An 18,525-nucleotide genomic window follows, 5' to 3' on the forward strand; every position below is an offset into this window, starting at 1 on the left:
GGGCCCTCATCAGGGCCTCCCCAGCCCAGAACAGTGCTGCAAACCCCTTGTCACACGGGGATCCAAGAAGAGCCACTGCCTGAGGGCAGTGAGAAAGAGGAGGACGGGCCCCAGCCGTATTGCCAGAAGGGCTGAGGGTCCAAGTAGGATGCCCTGTGTTACCCCCCTGCATACACCGGGAAAAAGGCATAATTAAGAGTATTAACTCCCCTGCCAGTCCCCTTGGACACCAGCTGTTAAATGATGCTTGGAAACATCTACCCATCTGGAAACAGGGAAGGCAGAGAAGACTCACCGCAGAACCTTCTTTGGCTGCCAGTACAACTGCTTCCTTCATCCTGCCCCAGGCTCTGCCTGGCCAGACAAGCAAAAGCTGTGCCTCTGCTGCAGAGCCAAGCAGCCCTGGTAGTTACCCACCACTCGCAGAAAGAGCTCAATCAGAAGGGGTCCTCAGCCAACCTGTGCAGTTTCTACTAGTCTCTAACTTCGCTTCTTCAAGCAGAATGATCCTGTACCCCCAGCTCCAGCATCAGACCAGCACCGTGGGCTACTCCCATTTACCACCAAGGTGGCTAGAAGTTAATAGTTACCCTGCACACACGACCTTCAGCCAGTCAGCACCTACCACCTACACCAAAGGTAGAGATTCTCCCCAGTTTTTTGTTTAAACCACTTCTGGCCATCAGTAATGATGACATCCAAGTTAACTGCTGGATGCAGTTGCAAGGATGGACACTAACATTAACTCGAATGTGCAGGGATACTGTGCTCAACAGCAGCAGCATTTCAAGTAAATAACCAGGGAATCAGAGTCCAAGCATGTTAATTCATATGTACATACAACCATCTACCTCCCATGCCTCAGGCTTCTCCAGAGGTCCACAAGTACCACATACATCCTGCCTCCCTAATTTCAGCAAGATTGTGGACTTGATTCATTAAACTTCTTGAAGTAGCCTGCTTCAGTCTATAGTATACCTGCATACAACGTATCACAGTGCACACACAGGTCCTATTTGGACATGTGACAAGCTGACAAACTCTAACAACTCAAAACTTTGCACAAACTCTGTGCAAAGACAGTTTTCTCCTGCTCTGTATGGAGCACTCCAACTTGAGTATGGATATATCCAAGCATGCAAGCCGTCTGCCTTCACTACAGCCAGTGAGTGGGCAGTTCCTCCTTCAGCGAACAGTTTGGACAAAGGCAAGAGAAGAACTACTGCGATATTGGGCGCACAACAGGCATCTGTTGTGCACGGTGCAGCAACATACACAGGACTAACTCTCCCAGCAGGTAAGGGGAAAGAGCCCAGCCAGCAGGCCCATTTCATTCCTCTCTTGTACCATGTTCAGCAGGTGTTCAAAGTCCAATAGAACCATTCACAAAAATTAGGACTCTTCTGTCTAAATGCAAAATTATGGTCTAAGGACCTCTTTTCAGGCTTTTTCACCCTCACTCTTATTAGTCTACAAATTAACATACAAGCATCATTTAAATCATTTTCTAGTACCATTCCACATATTTTCTTTCTCCAGGTGCTGCCAGAACACTTTTGACCTTCAGCATTGTCGTATTATTCACGCTGCAGCAAAGAGACTGGGGAAAAAAAATCTTGTATGAATCTGCTGTGGGTTCCTCGAAGACAGCAATCAGGTGAATGCTTCCCATTCTTCTAAAGACCATTCTAGTGAGGTCAAAGGAAACCTAGATACACATCCTTAGCTATCCTCATTGCTAGAGCCCGATAACACCACACTTATCCCACTTGGAAGCGTTGCTCTCTTCACTGATCTGAGGGAGAGATCTAAAGTTGCTCTAAAAGCAATGAGAAGAAACGAAGAATGATCATTGTGAAATAGGAAAAAGGCTTATTTTGGCAACTTAGTAATCCTCCATGTTGTTTGTGTCGTATCTAAAATAGCACGTATCCTGAAGCGTGTACACACATGGGAAGCTTCCTGCAATGTCTACTAATTTGATAGGAGAAAGGATATTTTAACAAAGGCTCTGCAACTCGAAAAGCTGGCTCCATGAATATCTAGCACTCTAGGCACCAAAGATATGGGCTGAAGTAATAAAATAATGAATAAGCTATTTTCTCAAGGTCATTCTACATATCAGGAACAAAAATCTATTAGCTAAAGTAGATGAATCTCCTTTCCCTGACTGCCAGTTCAGCAAGTCTCAACCAGCACTGTGAAATTCAAGAGTAAACACCAAAGTAAAGAGCAGAGCTATGTAACTCTGGCTCCAGAACGATTTTCTGATGACTCCTCCTCTGGCACTACTGCTGCCTCTCAACAGAAGCTGCTTAAGGCAACTCAGCTCTTTCTGCAGGTGTCTCAGATCTGTACTTCAATTAGGAAGGCTGAATCTGCATCTCTGCCCTTGTTCTAGTTTAACAGCTACACCAGACTGAGTCCTTAAATAACAGAACACTACTCAGCCTCTCTGAAAGACACCTAAGAACTTACTGGATAAGCATTAAGGACATGATTATCAGGAGAAAAAATGCTAACAGAAAAATCAGAAGCACAATGAAAATTTCCAAGTTACATTTTTGCAGATCTGAAATTAGTCTATAGATTGTCTGTTTTGAAATTAGATTTATTACTTGATCAAACTGAAAACAATATACAGGCTACCAGAGTCTTGTTTTCATCCCACGTTTGCATTAAAAAAATGAAAAAACCGCACAACTGCAGGTATGTCAGACAGCAGGAGCCCAGTTAGAAAATGGAAGAGCAGAGATGCATGAAAGCTTTGGAATAGGTGATCAGTTGACGGGCCACACTCCTCAAACAGCGCAGAAACAGTTCAACCCCAACTCAAAAAACTGGGGAGAGAGAAAAGGAACAAAGCAAATAGATTCTATTACTGAAGGTACTGTCTCTGGTCATCTGAGGGGTCTGCTGATGGAACAAGAGGTCTCCTAGAAGCCCAGCCACAGGCAGAAACATTACTGCAATCAGGTGCTTTACAAAGAAGATAGTCTCCTTTTTAAATCTTATAAAAAGTAATCACTAGCTTGCCAACCTCACCCTGAATTGAGGGCAGGCCACTATTTGTTTATAATAAAAATGCCTTTTATGGGTCCAACTTGAACCAGCCACAAATAGAAATTTCATGAAAAGTGAGGTGAGGAAGTCTGTTGCCTGCAACATCACATGCAATGGATCTAACAAGCGGCCAGCAGAGTTCCCGCAGGGTGCATTGAGCATGACCTTCTAATGAACGCATTCAAGAAACACCTGCCCAGTTCATACTCCAGCAGCACTGTCCCCTCACTGGAATGATTCTGTAACAGGAATAAATACACTTCCCAACACAAACTACCGAAGAAAACTGCAATCAGTCAAGTTCTGCAAGTCTGGATAATTCAAAGCATATGTATCTTTGAGGTATCTGCTCACTGTTTTAACACCTCAAGCCATAAATCCCATGATTTTTTTAAGTCTACTTACCAAACACTATACACTAATACTACAGATCCCAAAGCCAGGGTCTCCAATTTTGTTTTAAGTTCATGGATATAAGCCAATATGCAGTTCCATCACTGCACTGGGATGAAGTATATTCACATTTAAATTGTGTGGCACAAGAACTGACAAGCAAATTGGGAAGGTCCTTTGTCTTCGAGTGCAGCAGGATAGCAGCCATTTCCAATACAGTGCAGCCAACTGACAAGAGCATGAGCCTGGAGTCTGCAGAAAACGCAGCAGAACAAAGCTCCTGTTCGAAAACAAATACCAGGCACAGACACTCTTGGAGGGGAAGGAAAAAATCAAAACCCACATCAGTTCTGTTAAGAGGTGGGCAGCAAAACCTGCTGCAGCTGAAACTTTTCAAACAAATTCAGCTGCTTTGCACTAGGTCATCATTTCAGGATGATGCTGTTTATAGCCAGTTGTTTGTAGCACAAGCACTTCAGAGGGAACAGTCCATTTAAGTTATATAGTAGTCTGTCAAGAAAGTCTGAACACCAACAACTTTTCTCCCTGGAGGGAAAACAGGAGATGATGCAAAGACTGTTTTTCAGTAATACGCAGGTTAGTGTTCAGCCTAAGTACGCTGAAAGAAGAGAGGCAAATTTGTGCAGACACTGCAAGCTTTTCTTCACATTTGCTAACAGTAGAACACTCCAGAGAGGCTTACACACAGACTAAGAGAAAGTGCAGTTCTGTTCTCATTGCTTAGGCTGAGCACTTGCGGCTACTAAGCTCTGGCTTTCCCAGATCCTAGTTTTATCAAATAAACTACTTCAACCATTAGAAAATGATCTAATACCCTGAGAGCAACCAGGAATTTTGGATACGGGAAAATATACAAAAGAAAGCCACTATCCCCTTCAAGAATCTCAAGTCTTCCAATACTGATGAATAAGGTATTCTGCCACAAACCTTGTACAGAAAAACCTCTATGCAAAACAGCAGTTGTGCAAATCTTCGCTACGCATATCAGCCTCCTGATCCTATAAAAATGTAGGGATAAGTGAGTTTTTTTTTAAAAAAAGTTGTAGTTTATTACTTTTCTGATCAAGAGTTGTATCACTACACAATACTACATTTTATTGCTAATCACAAACTGATGCTCTGGGGTTTCAGAATAGTTTGGTTTATAGCGTTCTTATGTAACAAAGGAAAAAAACTTACAAATCCAGATTTTGCAGACACATTGCCATGTCCCTGTAGAGCAGGGATGCACTAGGTCTGTTTCACTACAAGATTCTCCTCTCAAACTGCTTTTGGAGAAAACGTAACCTTTTTCTTCCTCCAGCAGGAAAATCACCCAGTCATTTCATGCAAAGGAAGGCAGCCAACTTGCTCCATGGCCTAAAATCCCTTTCCTAAGGAATGGGAAGGAACACATGTTTACATAGCTCTTGCTGCACTGTGATAATGCTTAAACTAACAGGAGCAAGTTAACACATCTTCAGGATATACCTACCACCCAACTTAATTCAGCTTCCTATTGCTGGGATAGGAAATTCTCTCCAGCATGACTGAGATGTGCCCTACTTACTCACTCTCTATAAAAACACTGCAGTAACCTTTGCCAGACAGCAACATGGCAGCACTCCTGCTTCAGAAGGGCATTACGCAGTCTTTCAGTAATACATACAGTTCAGTGCATGCTGTACCTCTCTGAGCCAGATCTAACTGTTATAAGCAAAAGCCTGTGGCCATACAAAGGGCTGCTACAGAAGAGGTGCCATGCTGCTTCAAATACTGCTGCCCTGTCATACCCAATACTGTGATGCTTAGATCTCAAGGAGGGAAGTTAGGACTCTGTCCTTTTGGTCATTATTGCCCTAGTGGGGGGAAAACCTAGAAAGAAACTCTTTGGGAGCTGAATGTGTATTCTTGTTAGAAAGCTGCACTGCACAGGGCTTGAGACAGATTTTGTTGGTACTGAGGCACATACTGTTACAGTTAAAATTATGAGTAAGTCAAAACAAGTATCAGAACAAAAGTATTATGGAGGGTTAAATAATTTGTCCAATAGGATTCAATTTCACATTTCACCTGTTCATACAAGCACCTCCTGTCTGCTTGGACCTGAACAGCCCACAGCTCAAGCCTCAGAGAGGAGGTGCTGAGAAACAAGAGGCTAAAGCTGCTTGAGACAAAAAGATGGATATAAATATAAAAAGAGGTTCAATGTCAAGCACCAGTAATACTGCCTGCTCAAGCCCAGGTGTGGCCACCAGGGAGACTCCCCAAATCAGGAACATTATTCAATTAAAACAATACATTTTGTACTACTCTGCAGCTGCCAAGATTCCTGGCTACAACTCCCAGAAGAGTTTGCCACCTGTCAAAATCGTCTCTAATTAAAAAAAAAAAAAAAGCAAGACTGCTTGACGAGATGAAAGCAGCACCCCCAAGCTGGCTTATTCAGTGAGGACCCAACTTCAGACCAGGAGCCTGCAGGCATCAGCTTCAGCAAACGGGATCTGTTTCACTATCCAACAGCTGGCTTTCAGCTACTGCAGAGCATCAGCTTTTTAGCTTCCTTAAAAAAAAAACAAAACAAAAACACCCTGGATTTGAAGCATCCAAATATGGCCTGTTGTACTGGAGCATTTAAATCCTTGGGGATGTGGGCATCTTCTTCCTCTGCCACAGGCAGTGCTTACTCCATGATAGCCCGGTACAACGCAGGCTCAATGTAATCTTCCCGGTAGCGTGAATTGATCACTCTTTGTCTCTTCCTCTCTTGTCTGACCTCCTTCTCTGCAAAGATCTCTGTGAAGCGCATATCTGAAGCTATTGACTAAGAGGAAAAGTAGAATTATTCACTAGAACACAGACCAAATCCCTACTCCCACATCCTCCCAATGTGTGAAAGAAAGGATCAGTTTGGAGTGCTTGGGCACACTCAGCCTTCTTCAAAAACTGACCTTCTGGGTTTCTGCACCCCAAAGGAAGAGAAACATCTTAAAAAACTAGATACAAAAGTCTGGGGACAAGTTTAAGTGAACTGTAGTCACAGACCTTAAGGATTACACGTTTCAATTTTAGCTGAGTAGCTAATAAATGTTCTCAGTCATTTTCTTAAAGGAATAAATGCACTGACCTGTTTGAACATTCAAAAGTACTCTAGCACATTCTGGGCCTTATGGAGCAGACAGGTTTAAACCCCCCGGCGCAGAAGTCCACTCTGAAACACTTTTCTTAAACCTGCAATATTCTGTGCGCCTGCACACAGGCTTTGCCTTATGGTGTAAAGGATCACCTGGTAAAGCAAGATACCTGGCATGCTGTCCATAGTTACATATTCCATAACAAGATGCATAAAGCACTTGAAGACGGACCTAGACAGCTTGTGGGACTTCCATCCTTGCAGACAAGCAAAACTTGACTGGATAAGGCCCTGAGTAGCTCCATCCAACTTTCAAAGATAGCCCTGCTTTGAGCAGGGGATTAGACTAGAAACCCACAGCAGTTCTTTCCTACCTAAATTACTTTACTATTTAAAGATGACCAGCTCCATTAATGCCACCCTGTAAGGAGCTTTTCGGAGTAAAGGATAAGGTAAGCAACTGCAGGATGGGGCAGTGACAAGTACTGTCCTGAACAGCAACTCCATGGCAAGAGCTACACACCCCAGTCTTTGCAGGCGAATGAAGTCTTTCAGGGTGAAAAATAACTTTACTTTTGTAACCTGATCTAATACTGAGCTTCAAAAAGATGTGCACAGAGTATCAAATTGCAATCCTTTGCTGTGGTATACACCAGTTGCTATCCGAGGACAAACTACATTAGGATGAACTTATTTAGGAGATGTTTGCACCCGCTTTACCTACCAGCCTTGATTTGACTCTCTTAGGAAGCTCCTCTTCAAGAGTGTACACATCATCCCTTTTCACCATCAACTGTGATCCATCTTCAAACTCCACCTGTCAGAGAAACAAATTTTGTTCTGACAATAGTCTCCGAAATTAAACCTTGTCCACTGCTACCCAAGGTTTGCCTTTCTCCTCCCTGTAGAGGCCTCTCCTGAAATCATCTTCTACCATTTGGGCTTTATAAGACACATACGCAGGTATATATACTGCAACAAACTTTAACCAAAACCTTGCCAATTCCTTGGCAGTGAAAGAAGCCAAGCAAGTTTTGGGATTCTTTCAAACATTTGATAAGCCAGTTTTTTCTGGGCCTTTCCTGGCTGGTCAATTTAATTGTGCTGCAACATTCACCCCTTTGGAAGTGTACAAAGCACAATGTATTCTGACTAAGCAGAAAAAATATCCTTTAGTTTAAACTACAGAAACTGAGTCTGCTGAAGTAAAGACTAGCGGTTTTCAGAAGCTGACACTTAAAAGTAGAAAGCCAGATTAAGTAGAGCTGCAAACACTTTGCTGTTAACTTGTGTAAGTGTTACCAGCATCTGGCACTGCTGAAAACACTGGATTGCCTTCTCTCAGGCAGAACTGTAGTAAGGTCACAGTTAAACACTGGATTTGAGAACAGCCCTGTTCACATGATCAGCTCATTGTGAACCCTGAATTTCCAAACACCTGCAGGGCTCAAAGTCAGGAAAGGTGAAAGACAGATTAACTGTACAGAACAATTAAATGCAAGTATTACTCAGTTTTTAAACAAGAGCTGCTTGTTGCTTCTTATTTAGTGTAAAAGGCCTCAGAGAGAAGTTAGCCAAGGCAACGTGGTGATGGCAAGTGTCTGCGTGTATATGATTACATAAACTGCCAGTCAGCCAGGGTCTTCTGCACCATGCTGCTCCATGATATGTCCCTTCCAAGGTAAAGGATGTAATTCTCATTGCTGCAGGAATTCTCTCCTGTGCGATGCTTATACTTCCAAAGAACTACTAATCTCAATTCAACTTTGAAGGCAAATAGCAAGGCTTGGGACAAAAGACTACAATAATCCTGATGCAGCAAGTCCCCAAAGGTCTTCTAAGCAGACCAGAAGCAAAGGCCTAGAGTCCTCAGGCAACTTAGAAAGATGAAATTACTGCAAAAGGCAGGGAAAAGGATTATCAGTTCTGTACCTGGTACATCTGGATGGCATGTGATGCAACAAACTTGGCTCCATAAACTTGTCCATCTGTCCATCTCACCTGCACAACTTCACCTTCAGCAGGAGGACCTAACTGAAGACAGTCTCGACTCTGACAGCAAAAAGGAAGAAATTGGGAGACAAGAAGTAAGGGTCAGCAGCTTCCTTACATGAAGGACAAGCAAATCAAGGAGGGGGGATCTATCCCACCTGTAGGAAACACATCACACAATGTCCCAACAATTATTCTATTCTAATGACTGAGAAACAAGTTGAGAAACATCTATTTGTGTCACCTGCTTTTAAATTCTGAGGGTGGGCATACCTTCAAAGCACTTCACACAGGAACAGTATGAAAGTTACCAATAAGTTTTCTTTCTCACTTATCACTGTTAAGTAGGCAAAGATCAGCTGCACCCTCCGTTACACCTGTGCAATTCTCCTCCTATTTACCCTCAGTTAACCTATATCAGTCTCACATTACTCCCGCAGAGCTGGCTTGCAGCACACCACAGCTGCAACACAACCCTGGGTTGGAACACTTACTAATTCTCCTAATGTGGCTGCTCTACAGCAGGAGGAATTCACTCGCACCCTCTACTGGAGCCAGACTCCCACTGCATAACATACCACAATATCCTCTGGATACAGGTTATCACTGAAGGAGCCATCATCGAAGTTCACCTCGTAGAAAGTCTCCTTTGCAAGACTGACCACTTCACATTGATAGAAACGACCATTCTTGTGCTTGCTGATGACTACTTGTCCAGGTGACAGATCCTGGAGTGCAGCCTTGGCTCGCTGAGAAAAGAAAAGCACTTGTTTCATAAGGACATGATAAAGAACATGTTGAGGCATACAGTTCCACTGTTGGCAGACAAAGAGGGAAAGAATTTTAGCTCAGAGTGAATGAATAACTGTACCCAGACTCCATCAACAGCATTTTTAGAGAAGTTCTGCCTCTGGTATTTCAAATGCTTAAAACTCCATCTATCAGCTGCAGCTGTCCAGTCCTAAGGGACACTACTTAGCAAATTAAGCTCTCACTCTTCAGAGCAACTTGAGGCCTTTAAAATAAATACTTTCTAATGGACTGTTGTGGTTTTGATGGCTAAAAGGGCTACATAAGAACATTATAAACTCAGCAATCACCTAAGCATGAAAGTCCATGACAACATATGCAGCCCGCTGGAGTCCCAGAACTAACTCCTGCATAATCTTGTATCAAATATCTCTACATAAAAACACTCATTACAACTGCTGCAAGAGGAAAGTAGCACTCAACAGTCCTGCTGTGCTGCAAACCAAAATACAAAGAACCTGTCCAAGATCTCTCAGAGCAGTAGCAAAGCTGAGGTTAGAATTCAAGACCAATATTATTAGATTATGCTGAACATAGAGAGAGTCAAGCCTTCAATAGAGTTTTAAAAGAATTTCACAATCTAAAGATTTCAGTTACTCCGGGAAATTCTAACTTAAATGCTGGGAGTCACACACCTACTCACCTCTGCCTGAGATGGAATCTTATGTCTGAAGCAAGTAATGAAGACAACAAATGGCCAGTCATCAGGCTGCATCATGACTCCTGCTGCTTGGGCACAGCTGACGTGAAAGGACGTGGGACACCGACCATGGGAGCACTGTACGCAGCAACCTGCGATTCTCTTTCTCCGCTTCTTGCAGAAGATGCACTTCTGTGGATGGGAAACTAGAGGTTACTGGTTGGCATTAATATTCACACTGCGCAAAAAAACTAGCTGGTTCCTGTTTCTAAGCTGGTTTCTAAGTTGCTGATACTGTGCCATTCATGCAGGGAGTTGATTAAAAGATGCATAAGACTTAATTCTAATTTAAGGCAAGGCAAGGATTCATAAACTTAAAGTAATCCCTTCAAACGAAAATATATGTTAAAGATCTACCAGCTCAAAATGCACAAAGCATGCAACCCCAGGAGTCTAGTAACAGGAGACCTTGAATTAAGTCAGTCTGCCATGCTCAAGGGTCTTTCAGCACCTGGTTATTAAGTTACACAATGACAAGCAACAAGATTAGCATCAGGGGCAAAGAATTTCCTTGATCCAGAGACAAAAATGGAAAAAACAGTCAGGCTTGCATAGGTTAAAATTCTGTCACTCTGCCCAGAAAGAGATCCATCTCTTTGGAGAAGGCTATCTTCTCAGAGCTTACATGCCAGGAAGAGCCCAAGGGATGCATCACAGAATTCTGTGACCACATTGTTCTGTGCATACGTCATGACTCCATTACATTGCTTTCCCAGTGACTTAGTGTGCATTCAAATGCCTGCTGTCTGTTTTACTACCAGGGACCCAATTACACTTGGGTCAGGCATGGCCAGGCATGTTATAGGAAACGGATACTATCTGTGATGCATTAGTATTTGCAAAGCAGTTAAAAGTATTTTGCCCTCAATACTGTGTTTTCAGAATAGTTATATATTTTCTTACTGAAGACATTCACCCATTATACAAATGTCTCACATACCCTGAAGCATCTCAGTGTTCAACAGCAGTCAATAAAGTAGGACAAATAGTCAGATTTAGAAAATAACAAAGAACACAGAGATCACCATTACACAGTTTTTCAAAAATCGAGCTTGTCGCACACTGAACACTGTGCCCACTAATGGGCTGATCATCTGAATGAATGTATACTAGAACACAGAAAGGTTCAGAGAACAGCAACAAGAACAACTGCATTTTCCATAAAAGAAACCTGAGTAGATGAAGCTCTTCAGTCTGAAATGGAGACGAATTGGGGCTGGAGTGCTAAGTGAAGTCTACCAAATTCTGAATGGCCTGGAGAGGTTCACTTTTTATTCTAACATAAGAAATAGCAAGAAACTGGTGGGGGCCCAGAAAAAGCAGAATGAGGCAGTTCCTCAAACACAAAGTAACAGGCGTATGAAACTGCTTGCAAAAGCTTAAATGGATGCAAGAAGTTTACTTAGGCTCAAGAAGATTCCAGGGACTGGAGGCTACAAAACAGATAAACTCTAACAGGTCCCGGAAACCTCCTGAGCTGGAAATTGCTGGGGACAAAAGAGTGAGATGTATTATGCTTGCCCTCTTTTTACTTTTCCCTAAGTGCTCATTTTTGTCCATTCCTTGAGTCAGGATACTGAGTGAGACATACTAAATTTTCAAGAGTACTGCTCATAGATCAAAGATTACAGATTTAAACAGTTATTTTTCTCTCAGAAAGCTTCTGCAGGTTAAAACTAACTCTATTTTCATGTAAACTAGAACAGTTTAAACTAGGAAAGAGGAAGCAAACAGTGAAAAGTGGGAGTCCAGCCTCTTTCTCACAGTTGCTTTTTTGATTTCCACAGAATAAAGCCGCTACTGCAATTATCAGCTAGAATCTACAGTATTGAATATACCTGGGGAAAAAGAAGGCCTTGTAAAGCATTATCTTATCTACTAAGGCCATTGAATTGGTTAACAGGAGGCATGATATACAAATAGTTAATTACAGTAAAATTCCAAATAAAGTAGCAGCTTCTTTGAATTCAGGATGGAAGAGAGAGTTCTGGTCCACGTTTTTGAAAGTATTTGAAGATGCCCACATGCATAAGATACATAAGAGTCATTGCCATAAACATTTCTAACAGCTAGTGAAATTGTAGTAAGATACAACACAGATTTCAAGAGTTGCTTAAATCCAGAACTGGTACACTACTCAGATAAATGCAAAAAATTAAGGTGAAGCTTTAGGGAGAATCAGTAACTGGGTCAACCAGGTATCTTCCTAACAACAGCATTTGCATTTTCTCTGACATCCATTGTACCAAAAAAAAAAAAAAAAAAAAAAAAAAAAAAAAAAAAAAAAAGTATATTCTCTCATATATACAGTATATTCTCTCCTTCAGGAGAAAGGCTCACAGAATTAGTAGAATCAACAAAAGTCAAAGCAAAGCACAGGTGTTCCTTACCAGTCTGAAACGTTGCAAGGGGATTTTGCCAACATCTACAGGACTGCGCTCTGCAATGTTCACAAATTTTGCCTCCAATACAGCTACAGCACACATCACGTGAACCCATCTACCAGGACAGAAGGGGGGGGGGGGGGGGGAAGGAAAAAAGAAAAAAAAATTCACACTGTGCCAGAAAATGTTTCTGCATTTTAAGTAAATACAGTTCTGGTGAAGCTCGCCACATAAACAGACCAAGATGAACAGTCTCTGCTTCAGTACACAGAGGCTGAGAACCAGCAGTGTAATCTTCCTTCCTACTACTAGCAATGGAGCCTAAGTGGGGCAAAACTAAACAACAACAAAATATACTTCATTATTTCAAGCTATTACTAGCAGCTTTAACAGAAGAGCAGTTTACTGCGACTTCTGCCAGCTGCATACGTGCATCACAAAAGCATGCCTGATATACTTATTCCCCCACAAACCTGTCAGACAGTAACTGTTCATTAGCTACTGAATTAGTTTCAAGACTATGACTAAGGAGTTGAAGGCTCCATAAGCTTTCTAAAAAATTTGCAGGCCAAGTTTCCATACCTTACCTCACGGTGTTACAAGCCTCTACCAATGTATTTTGCATCAGGTAACTTCAGACAATCTATTACATCAAAGAGGGACATTGGACAGGCATGCTGCACAGTATACTTGCTGCAAAGTAACACTGAACCGGAAAACGTGCTGCTGCATGCTACAGTTGTCCTGTGCCCCCACCACATGCCCATTTTGGGGGAAGTCAAAATCATCTGTGAGAAGATCTTAAGAAATGTTATCTTATCAGGAGCCTTATTTTCATATGGTGCATTATACCTCTGTGCTTTGTACTTAGAAAAGCAAATCAAAAAAATCTGCACTTTGTACTTAAAAAGGCAAAGCAATTAACAGCTAGTGTGGCCAGAATGGGAGTGAGGCATTATCTGAAGAGACAGACTGTTCTATGTCTCAGCATGCAATGTGAACACCATGAACATATGCTTGAATGTACTCCCACTGATAACACTAAGTGTAAAAGCTGTTGCTGGTCACTTCATTACATCAAATACAGACATTTGCTTTACTATCCTAGCTGTAACTGCTTAGGCATTGAACCTAGCATACAACTAACTGCTAGGCTAATTAACTAACTGCTTAGGCATCAAGCCCTGAAGACCAATAAAAGCTAGAGCACTCACTTGTCATCATTGGCTCTCTGCAGCGCTCCTCCTCGTAACGAGCACAAACAGCAGTCCTGTCACAAGAAAGAAAGCATTAGCTGAAAGAGCGAAGTCCAGAGCAGTGCACTTGTTACAAAACTTCCTCTTCACAACGCACATCCAGAGGAAGAAAACCTTGTTTCATTGTCATGAAGGAACTAAACACTTGGCAGAGCTCTGCCTTGCAACTTCAACTGCTGCCACCTTTAAGGGAATGGATACAGACTTCAAGGCCATCAGAGGCGAGCAAACCTGTCACTGAAGACTTTGAATAATTTGCTCATTGTGGGTTCCTTTTACAGATGCAACAGCTTATCTCCTCTGAGGATGTCTACACGGACCTGGAACAAGCATGAGCAGATGCAATTCAAAAGGTTAACCCCTTCTGCTGATCTAGAGCCTATACAAATGTCCAAAGGAGTAGTTTTATTCTTGCCTTGTTCATGTGTTCACCTCTTCCTCGTTACATGACAGAAGTTACTTGCTACTCTAGAAATAGCAGCTGCTATATATTAAGAACAAAGGAGCAATTCTGATGCTTGTGCAAGACACTGTCTCTACAGTTGGTCTGAGCAGCTTTGCACTAGGTAAGAGGATTTCATGACAAAATAGAAGAGACTGACTCCTAAAACTTTAAGTTGCCTGCTTTTCACAACAGGGAATCAAAAATATAACAGTATGGAAAGAGATTTTGTAGCAAATTCCCATATGCACCAGTTTCACCAACGAAGATCTTATGAGAAACTACCTCTTCTAAGGCATTCTCTGTACACCTGGAGCACATCCAATCTTCTGTGGCCTTGTCAGGGGATACACCGTAACAACCTAGAACAGAAACATATCTGTGGGTTGGACCAGATGATGTCCAGAGGTCCCTACCAATCCAAACTATTCTGTGAAGCAATGTCCATTTAAATGCAGACCCATTCCCCTAGTGTCCAGAACTAATAGAAGAGTTGGAATAGAGAGTCCTGCCGTTGGGTCCTGTGAACTTCAAGTTGTCCATGTAGCCAGCTAAATATTTCAAAGGCCAGCACTGCAAGCATTCACCATTCAGATAAGGGCTGATCTTAGTCTATTTTTAGATTAACAGATTGTAGAGGCTTGTTATTTTGTACAGACTTACTACAGAGAATACAGAGAACACTAGAATTTTAAAGTTAAGTCTGGATGTACTCACTTGCATGAACACAGACATGGCAGTTCTTGCAGGTGATAAGTACGCTGGTTCCATCCTCTTCCAAGTAAGGGGTTGAGAGATTGAGGTCAGTGCTGCAGCCAGTTGTAGTAAAGCACATTTCAGGAATTAGAGGCTTGGTTCGGATCTTCCCATCCACAGCACTTGGAGCTGCCCCCGAGTTTTGACTGTGGCCTCCACATTCTGCCTATTAAGGTATGGACAGGAAATACAAGTTGTACAAGAAAAAGCCTTCTTCTTATCAACTTTATTCCCCATTATTACGTACATAACTCCAGTCCAAAGAAAGAATGAAGGTGCTGAAAGATTCACGAACTAGCAGGTTAGGTGAAAATAAAACTTGTTTACAAAATCCTCAGCTACTGCAACTTCAGAATGAAACTATTCTCTGCTCAAATGGCTAGAAGTTGTGAACAGCACCCCCTCCAATAAGCAGCAGGACACAGGACATGCATTAAACTGCAACTCCTTTAATGGAAGGTTCCCTCTGGAATCACCAGGCCTGCTCCACGCACCACGGCAAACACCTCTGCTGCATCTCCCCGAACACTGCTCATTGATCTTACCTCAGTACTGGAGGATTATGATTGCACGTATACTTATCTATTTTAATCCTCGCTTGGTTTCACAGTCTAGCTCTGAATAAATCTAGCGGGTTTTGAAATTGATTTGTTCCTCAAAAATAGGCAGACTGAAAATGTAGCTTCCCAATGAAAGACTATGAGACTTTCAGGTTAATCTTTTATAACTTGTTACTCTAAACCAACATCAAACTAACCATCAATTACATGCGAAGCTTACACAGATATACTTCCACTCAAGTTACCTTTCTTAATAGCTAAACAGAAACCAATCTTTCTCTTTGAGAAAATGTCAAACTATCCTTTGTACCTTATAGGCCACCAAAAAGTAGCTTGCCTAAACTTCCAAAAAAGTATTATAAGCACAAAGTGTTATAGTAGAGTGAAGCTGTGCTGTCCCTCCTACTGTGCATCAAACACTAGGGGAAAAAAAGCCCTGTTACAGGATCACAGCTTGAACTGAACTGAAACATTTCCAAGAAATCTTGTTTATCCAGATTCCTTAAAACGTATCTATTTAACAGAGTACTGCATGTCACGCAAGATTAAATGACTGAGGAGATCTGTAATAAAACAGAAGAAAACGAGACATCATCTCTTCTTCACAAAAAGCAAAAAGTACTTGTTTGGCATTTTGTGCCAATTTTCTATTTGAACATCACTGAAGTGACTTCTCAAACTTACTACATACTATCTGAAGTTGTAATGAAGACACTAACTACACTTCAGTTCTTGGAACGATTTCTGCTTTGCTGTGTGGTGTAGACAGACATCTGAAAACCTACAGCTAGTTTTCAGCTTACAGCCTTTACAACCGAAAGACAAAAGAATTTGAATTATTCTCAAATTGTCAACTATACACGCTGCGAGTGCCAATGACATTCCTCTGTACTATGCAGCTTCTGTGTAGAATTTCCACTCCTAACAAGGACCTCCTCCCAGGCAGAAATGCTAAAGTGAAAAAGGAACTGTAACAGCGCTCATGTAAGTTAGAAACCATATAGACTGTAAAGCCTCAATAAGTATTTGACGTTTTTCTTTCCAAAACTAAGGTGAACATGTTTCCAGAACCACCACACTCACACAGCGATCTCAAACAAATCAAATATGCTTAGTTTATGAAGGGAAGGGACAAACTAATTGTAAGCTGCAGTGGGAATATAGTATCAGATAGCTATTCAAGCTATCTTAAAATTATCTACTTCAGGCACAGCAAGAAGTTCAGCGTGGGATTCCTGCCTATGCATTTACTCAACATGCCAAATAGGTTTGGCACTCCATCCCAAGCTGTACATTTCCACAACTCACTCCACTTTGTTACAGCACATTTACATGTGCTACTGTCCATATGAATGTACTCCAAGAGAAGTCAGCATTCTACCTATGATAAATGCCATCCACATACACAAGAAAAACGTCTTCCTCTTTGCCACATCCCCCAAAACCTTGTGCTTTGAGTGGACTTCAAATGTTTAAAGAAAAAAAGCTTAAAAAAAGGTAACAGTCTGAAAAAGAGAAATAGGATTTCATAATCAACTCTAGCAACATTCAAGCTCTGTTTTGTGGTTCTAGCAAAAGAACTTTCTACACACAAGGTTCTGTGGAGCAATTGAGTGAATCTTTGAGAACTCCCAGGCAGTGCATGCTGGGTATACAGGTAGGTTCACCAAATCATGCTCTCTTGGAACAATTCCTTGGAAAGACTGCAACATTGATTGGGCTTTTGATAGCTAGCAATAGACAAAGTGATAGTTTTAAAACTAAGCACCACAGCAGCAAGCTATCGAGTACTGTGTCCAGTTCTGAGCTCCCAGTACAAGAGAGACATGGAGTTACTGGAGAGTGTCCAGCGCAGGGCTACAAAGATAATCAGAGGGCTGGAGCATCTGCCCTATGAGGAACAGCTGCAAGAGCTGGGCCTCTTCAGCCTGGGGAAGAGAAGACTGAGGGGGGATCTCATCAATGTGTACAAGCACCTGAAGGGAGGGTGTCAAGGGGACCGGGACAAACTCTTTTCAGTTGTCCCATGTGACAGGACAAGAGGCAATGGGCAGAAACTGAACCACAGGAAGTTCCGCCTGAATGTGAGGGAGAATTTCTTCACTGTGAGAGTGACAGAGCACTGGAACAGGCTGCAGAGGGAGGTGGTGGAGTCTCTTCCTCTGGAGATACTCAAAGCCCACCTGGATGCAACCCTGTCTAACATGCTCTAGGTGACCCTGCTTGAGCAGAGGCATTGGACTAGATGATCTCCAGAGGGTCCCTTCCAACCTTAATGATTCTATGATTCTCCTATAACATTAGGAGACCTGTGCTACATACCTGGTATGTCTGAAAGAGCATACAAACAGCACAGTATGGAGACTGTTGAGCCATGGTCCGATTGTATTCTTTTTCAGCCTCAAAATTGGGTGGCCGATTCTGCCACAGCTGGCTAAGTGGTTTGGCCCAAGCTTCTGTCTCCTCAGCCTCTTCTTCAGGAGTTAGTTGCTCTGATGCCTCTGCAACAAGAGATCATCACTCAGTTAACTTTGTGTCCTTTTACATCTCTCTTGCAGGTAAAACCAAATAAAGCAAGAAGTTATGAACAGAGACAACAGAAAAGCTTCCAGAAATGCAACCTACAAAAGGGTGATACGAGGCAACAACTGGGTCTCAATCTTTAAGAGGCTTCTTCTACTAATCAAGTAACTGTGCTTGAGATTCAAGATAAGCATATGGGGTACAAAGAGTTCCAATTTTAAAGCTTGTCAGGAGCAAGTCAGCCAAAGAATTTATTTATAAAAATATTTACATAAATTATTGGAATGTTCCAAGGAAAACTCAACTGTGGAACAGTCTCTGGTAGTGGTTTAACTTTCCTTTCAGATTTGTGACTTGCCAGAGACTGGAATGGGGAAAAAGGAAGACATCCTGAGAGAACAGTTTAACTATGCACACACAAAAATGAAGCAAGAACCTTGTCTAAGCTGTAGAGGTGTTACTTATCTAAATGCCTGCCACTTACTGCCAGTTACTTACTTAATGGAATAGCTT

At 42.1% G+C, this 18,525-nt stretch overlaps 1 protein-coding gene across 6 annotated transcripts in view; it reads right to left on the reverse strand.

The window, feature by feature from the left end:
- Positions 1–2,590: 2,590 nt before the first annotated feature.
- KDM4A (lysine demethylase 4A) overlaps positions 2,591–18,525 on the reverse strand; it is a 28,651-nt gene continuing 12,716 nt past the window's right edge. For 4 of the 6 annotated variants that reach the window (XM_062580910.1, XM_062580908.1, XM_062580909.1 and 1 more), the window contains 10 exons: positions 17,812–17,990; positions 14,891–15,095; positions 14,459–14,535; positions 13,690–13,745; positions 12,482–12,590; positions 10,035–10,223; positions 9,160–9,330; positions 8,522–8,641; positions 7,314–7,406; positions 2,591–6,280 (listed from right to left, as the gene is read on the reverse strand). In XM_062580910.1, the coding sequence (XP_062436894.1) occupies positions 6,140–6,280; positions 7,314–7,406; positions 8,522–8,641; positions 9,160–9,330; positions 10,035–10,223; positions 12,482–12,590; positions 13,690–13,745; positions 14,459–14,535; positions 14,891–15,095; positions 17,812–17,990 (1,340 nt within the window). In that variant the 3' untranslated portion in view covers positions 2,591–6,139. Of the gene's footprint in view, positions 6,281–7,313; positions 7,407–8,521; positions 8,642–9,159; positions 9,331–10,034; positions 10,224–12,481; positions 12,591–13,689; positions 13,746–14,458; positions 14,536–14,890; positions 15,096–17,811; positions 17,991–18,525 lie in introns of those variants that run through there. The other 2 variants (XR_009959043.1, XM_062580913.1) reach the window with 2 other exon arrangements.

The sequence above is a fragment of the Rhea pennata genome, chromosome 8 (assembly GCF_028389875.1).
Source record: "Rhea pennata isolate bPtePen1 chromosome 8, bPtePen1.pri, whole genome shotgun sequence".
Taxonomy (NCBI): domain Eukaryota; kingdom Metazoa; phylum Chordata; class Aves; order Rheiformes; family Rheidae; genus Rhea; species Rhea pennata.